Raw genomic sequence first — 6,288 nt, 5'->3', positions numbered from 1 at the left:
TCTTTATTGATTCTCGTTGTTGTTGGAGTTTTTCATCTGAGTTGTTAAAGTTGTCATCTATTCAGCCAAAGCAGTTAGGGTCGTGGTAAAAGTTGCGATAATACCGTCAAGATCAACTTTGTCACAGGTAAATCTAGCTACGAAAAGAACTGGAGAAAACCTGCTTTTTGCCAACTGACGTAGTGGAAAACACTAAAGAAATAGCAAACACTAAACCTAGAATAAAAACACGGGATTGCAAGTGTAAAACAAGTCAGATAAGCTGGAATTTACCAGAAAGAAGAAAATTTTGAATTTTATTATAATGAAAAGATATCATGGCAACCACTCACAAGAGTATTTAAATACAGGAAAAAGAAATTCTAATGTGAAAATTACTACAAAAAAAAAACATAAATTGCGGAAATTGTGGAAAAATAAAACTGAAATTTCTATAATGTTGTTTTCGGACGTGAAACAAACTCAAATGGTTTAAAAATCCTATACATCACTACAAAGCAATGTGTTGAACCCAAGGGCCAATTTCCTTTTCGAAAAGGTATAATACGAGTCATTCTGACACCAGACGGCAAACTTGCACAAATCTTGTCGAACTGTTCTGACGCGCAGCTTCTTCTTCGATATGCGCAGTCAATCTTCCTACTCCTCCAAAAAGGAAGGGAAGAAAAAAATGATAGAGATTCTAGACTCACTTCGACTCTTTTTTAAAGTCTTCTAGTTCCACACAGTTTTTCTCCTGATGTTGTCTCTTTTCCTTATTACTGTCCTCCATCCTTGGTCTACTTCTCATGAAACGTGACACAACATTTTTAGTTTTTTATTTATGAGTTGTACTATGTTTACACAACATTTTTTATACATCGTAGAATACAGCAAAGAAAAAGTTGATTGCACGGAAATCAAAATAAAAGTTAGTGTATTTGATACACGATGTTGTTTTATCCATTCAACTAGTAACAAACCAGTGCATACGCATGAGTTCTGTTCTGTTACGCGCATTTGGATACATCATTTATTTTAAATAAAATGTTAAAAAAGAAAAAAAAAAAGATAAATAATTGATTATTTTGTATATAAAAATATTTAGATCAATAATAGACTATTATTTTCCCGTATACTATTTTTGGATAAAAAATATTTGATCATAAATACCATTTCTTATATATAAAAATATTTAGATCAATAATAATTTTTTCCCGTATACATACTTCATTTTTGTTTAGGTATCATTTACAAAAAATATTTGGATCAATAGTAAATTTCGTATATAAAAATATTTTGATCAATAGTAGATTTTTTTCCGTATACCATTTTTGAATAAAAATATTTGGATCATAAATAACATTTTTCGTATATAAAAATATTTAGATCAATTTAGATTTTTTTTCCCTTATACAGACTTCATTTTTGTTTAGGTATCATTTAAAAAAATATTTGGATCAATAGTAAATTTCGTACATAAAAATATTTAGATCAATAGTAAATTTTTTCCTATATACCATTTTTGAATAAAAATTATTTGGATCATAAATACTTTTTTTCCGTAAATAATAGATTCTTTTTTTCGTATACAAATATTATTTTTATTTAGGTATCATTTACAAAAATATTTGGATCAATATTAAATTTTCGTATATAAAAATATTTAGATCAATAATAGATTTTTTGAATAAATTTTTCCCGTATACAATTTTTTACTAAAAAATATTTCAATCAGAAATACCATTTTTCGTATATAAAATATATATATATATATATATATATATATATATATATATATATATATATATATATATATATATATATATATATATATATACTAATAATAGATATTTTTGTGGAAGAAAGAAGTGAGAAAGAGAAAAAAAATAAAGAATGAAGAGAGATTTGGTAAGTTTGATAAAATATGAGGATTGTATTATTTTAATAATAAAATTAAGAACTTTATTGTGCAAAGACCAAATAACCACAATTTTAATCTGGTGGCAAAAAATTAAATAAGCGTATTGTAGACTTTTTCACAACCATTAATTTTCTTATATTATAGATTAGTGTAATGATTATTATACATTTAAATGATAAAAAAATAGGGTTAATACCATTTTACCCCCTGCCATATAGGTCATTTCTGGTTTACCCCCTGTAAAAAAAAAGTTTTGAAAAACAACCTTGCCATTTCAAAATACTAACTTTTTAACCCCTAAAGTCAAAATCCGCAGGAAAATCCGAAAGAAAATTCGTAGGAAACCTGCAGATTCTCCTGCGGATTTTGACTTTAGGGGCTAAAAAGTTAGTATTTTGAAATGGCAAGGTTGTTTTTCAAAAAAAAATAAAAAATTACAGGAGGGTAAACCAGAAATGACCTATATGACAGGGGGTAAAATGGTAATAACCCAAAAATATAAAAAATAAAAAATAAAAAATAAAATTATTATATGTTGTATACATTAATACGGTATAAATGTCAATAATAGTGTAAGCATATCTTTTCCCTTTATTTTAAGGGAAAAAAGGAAATGCACTGACAGTGTAAAGTATTTTTACACTGTCAACCAATGTGAGACATGCATCAGAATAAAGGCTATTTTTAATTAATTTTAAAAAACTGTAATTACATGGCAAATTAAAGCATTTTGATTAGTTGTATGTGTAAAACTGATTTACACTGACAGTGCACTATCTTTAAACTCTTATTTTAATCACTATAATTAGCTTCAAAATATCGTTATTTAATCCATGTTTATATTAGTGAAGATTTCAATTTTATGAATAAAAGTAAGCTTGATATTATAGAGGTAAGCTTCTCCAATGCACCATCTCTATTAAGCTAGTTTCTCAATTTCACCGCCCTATTATTAATTGGAAACCAGTATTGTTGACAATTTCATTTTTACTAGATTGTATTCCATAGATACATTAACTAGTTACACTATTTCCACTCTAGCTTGGCCTCTAGGATACGTTTATATAATGCAATCTTTCATGAATTGTTTTCATCTCATTTTCTATAGAATTGTTTTTTTCTTCTTTCAAATTAGTTCTCAATTAAAGTTATAGTTTGAAAATTCTATTACAGAAATTAATTTTTATTTTAAATTTTATTATACAACTTATTTTGACATAAATATATTTAAAAATAAATTATCTTATATTTATCCTCTGTTAAACAAAATTAGTTTTCATCATTAAATAACCAATCACGCACTAAGCCGTTTGATAATAGCATGATAATTTTAATATGGACCACTTCATAGGTTCATAACCATTATTTAAAAATTAAAAAATTAAAACCTCTACATTGACAAAAAAAAATCTGTCTTTTAAAAATAGTTAACTGTCATATTTATTTTTATAACTAAGATATTAATTTGATTAAAAAAAAATCATCAATAAACTTAAAATACCAAATATTCAAATACTTTTGACCAATTATGATATCCTAATGCGTAACTAATTCAGTTACATTCTGTTATAAACCATAACAGAATCTATGCATCTAAGACTAACTTCCCAAACTATATAAACTCCTAAGCTAACTACCAATACTTCTCAAACAGTTATTATCACACTTCTTTTCTTCAGCAGCTAGTGCATTCTCTTCCAAGACTCATTTCTCTTGCAAGCAACAGAATAAGCTCTTAAAAGAATTTTCAGTTGAAGAATTTAGTTCTCATTGTGATCAGTGTAACCGAGGTATACGTACAAATTAATCGTTTATCTTAATGTGTATCTTCTTTATTTCTTTTACTTTTTTGTTTTCACTTGCTTTGATTGAGCTCTATAGAATTTTGTAATCTGTAATGTTCTTCAAGTTCTTTGATTTCATGTTTTGAAAAATTCGGAAAATTGTATAACAATGTTATAATGTTTCAGGAAAATTCATAGAAATGGGGTGTGTCAACTTTAAGGCCCAATATGAACGACTTCCTGGGCCACGGAATCCAGTGATCCTTGCAGCAGATACAGCTTGTATGTTTATCAGTTAATCACATTAGATAATCTTGTTAATTAATTAGTATTGAGTAGTGAATTCTTGTATATAAATATAAGAATATTTGAAATAGTTAATCACATTTTTTATGGTTATTTTTCAGTTTCTATCAGTGACGTTGAAGCATTAACAGTGCTTTTTAAGAAGATCTCTAATTCAATTAAAGCTGATGGAAAAATAAGCAAGGTACTATTAATATTTAAAACATTATGTATTGAAATTCTGCATACGATTTTTCTATCAACATTTTTCGTTAATTTGTTTGATTATGATTATGATTATGTCTGTTCTTTACTTGTAGGAAGAATTCAAATTAGCACTCTTGAAGGATAGTCAACGACAAAGTCTTTTTGCAGATCGGGTACTATATACTTTTGCTTTCGAAATATAATTACTCTTTTTTATGTTATTCATATCATTGAACTATCGTTTTAATACGAAAAAAATCTCAAAATGCAGATCTTTACTCTATTTGATGTGAGGCAGAAAGGAAAGATTTATTTAGCTGACTTCGTTAAAGCACTCAATGTCTTCCACCCGGATACACCAATAGAGGCTAAGATAGATTGTAATATTAATGCTAATAATTGTATTATATATGTTAATATTGTAGTTAACTGTTAATTTATTGAAGTTAAAGTAATTTTGATGCAGTTTCATTTAAGCTGTATGACTTGAATGGCGATGGAGTTATCGAGCGTCAAGAGGTATATATAGATATATATATACATATTATGAAAGTTCAATGAAAGTAAATAACCTGTTATAATTTTAAACTTGATAGGTAAGGGATATGATTGTTGCAATTCTTCGCGAGCTTCAACATGAGCCGACAGATGAGCTATTAGAATACATTCTAAACAAGGTACTTTATGCAAGAATACTTCTGGTTGTGAAAATTAAAAATTGAATAAATAGTTATGGTGAAAATATTGTGTTGTTTTTGTGGACAGACATTTATGGATGCGGATGTGAACCGAGATGGAAAGATTGACATTGATGAGTGGCGAGGCTTTGTTAATCGAAATCCAGGAGTGATTAAAAGAAACATGACTATACCACATCTACGGTATGTATATGCGGTGTTATTCTTAAGAAATCCATTATTTTGATGTTTAGACTTTATAGTTTATTCATGTGATTATTTTCTGCAGGGAGGTAACAACCATATTCCCAGAATTTGTATTCCATTCTACCGTCGAAGATGATCAACTTGTTGTATTCGAGCAACCTGGAGCCTCGAGTTCAACCGCACAACCTGGAGGATCAACTTCAACCGCGCAACCTGCTGCTCAACCTGGAGTCTCGACTTCAACAGCGCAACCTGGATACTTGACTTCAACCGTGCAACCTGCTGCTCTTTCTGAAGGCTCGACGACTTCAACCGTGCAACCTGCTGCTCTATCTGAATGCTCGACAACTTCAACTGTGCAACCTGCTGCTCTATCTGAATGCTCGACGACTTCAACCGTGCAACCTGCTAATCTACCTGAATGCTCAACGACTTCAATCGTGCAACCTGCTGCTCTATCTGAATGCTCGACAACTTCAACCGTGCAACCTGCTGCTCTACCTGAATGCTCAACATCAACCGCGCAACCTGCTGCTCAACCTGGATGCTCAACATCAACCATACAAACTGATGTTCAACCTGAATGCTCAACTTCAACTGCTCAACCCAGAGGTTCAACATCAGCCGCGCAACCTGAAGCACAACCCAGACGCTCAAGTTCAACATCTAGCGATGAGTTTAAGCACTTTTTTTAATGATGAAAAAATTGTATAGAAAGAGTTTTTGAATAAAGGCATATGGAGCAGCTTTCTTGAAAGCTTCTGTGGAACTTTTTTTTCTCATGAATTCATTTTTGAATCTCTTATAAGTACATAGCTTTCGAGTTTCTTCTTCTATATAACTTCATACTCCTGCTAGCTTTTTGGCTGAATGTTACACTTTTGGTCTCCCATAGTTTGTTGTCTCAATTTGAGTGCTCTTTTTTAAAGATAGAAAATGAAATGTTTGGCAACTTGGCAAGTGAATCATTGAACCATTGCTCATATGCTTCTAATGTCCTTTGAATTTCACTTTCTTCAGCACCTCCATGCGCATTGTGATTATTTTCCTATGGTTCCTTGACCGAGGTAGCTTCAGAAACTAACCATACAAAGTGTATGGTTTCAAACATTATGGAATCAGTAATAAAGCTTTGTAATGTTTTTTTAGCCTCCTTGTACACCTCCCTTTATGCATCTGTTTTATTCAAGCAATGCCTGCATAATAATTTACCACCTTCGAGTTC

The 6,288-nt window shown here is 29.9% G+C and overlaps 1 protein-coding gene across 1 annotated transcript; it reads left to right on the top strand.

Moving 5' to 3' along the window:
- The first annotated feature begins 3,887 nt into the window (after positions 1 to 3,887).
- LOC131613001 (calcineurin B-like protein 1) lies at positions 3,888 to 5,758 on the top strand. Its single transcript, XM_058884759.1, has 8 exons — positions 3,888 to 3,969; positions 4,095 to 4,177; positions 4,293 to 4,352; positions 4,451 to 4,559; positions 4,646 to 4,698; positions 4,776 to 4,856; positions 4,945 to 5,060; positions 5,146 to 5,758. The coding sequence occupies exons 1-8, from the start codon at positions 3,888 to 3,890 to the stop codon at positions 5,756 to 5,758; spliced, it is 1,197 nt and encodes a 398-aa protein (XP_058740742.1).
- The last annotated feature ends 530 nt before the right edge of the window (positions 5,759 to 6,288 follow it).

The sequence above is a fragment of the Vicia villosa genome, linkage group LG1 (assembly GCF_029867415.1).
Source record: "Vicia villosa cultivar HV-30 ecotype Madison, WI linkage group LG1, Vvil1.0, whole genome shotgun sequence".
Taxonomy (NCBI): Eukaryota; Viridiplantae; Streptophyta; class Magnoliopsida; order Fabales; family Fabaceae; genus Vicia; species Vicia villosa.
Note: the sequence above shows the minus strand (reverse complement) of the source record. Positions and strands in the feature narration are given on the sequence as shown.

Bases quoted from the DNA above. Each gene is read 5' to 3' on its own strand.
- LOC131613001 (XM_058884759.1), top strand. From the start codon at position 3,888: ATGGGGTGTGTCAACTTTAAGGCCCAATATGAACGACTTCCTGGGCCA. The intron at 4,560-4,645 runs GTAATATTAATG...ATTTTGATGCAG, and splicing joins AATAGAGGCTAAGATAGATT to TTTCATTTAAGCTGTATGAC. The intron at 5,061-5,145 runs GTATGTATATGC...TATTTTCTGCAG, and splicing joins ATGACTATACCACATCTACG to GGAGGTAACAACCATATTCC.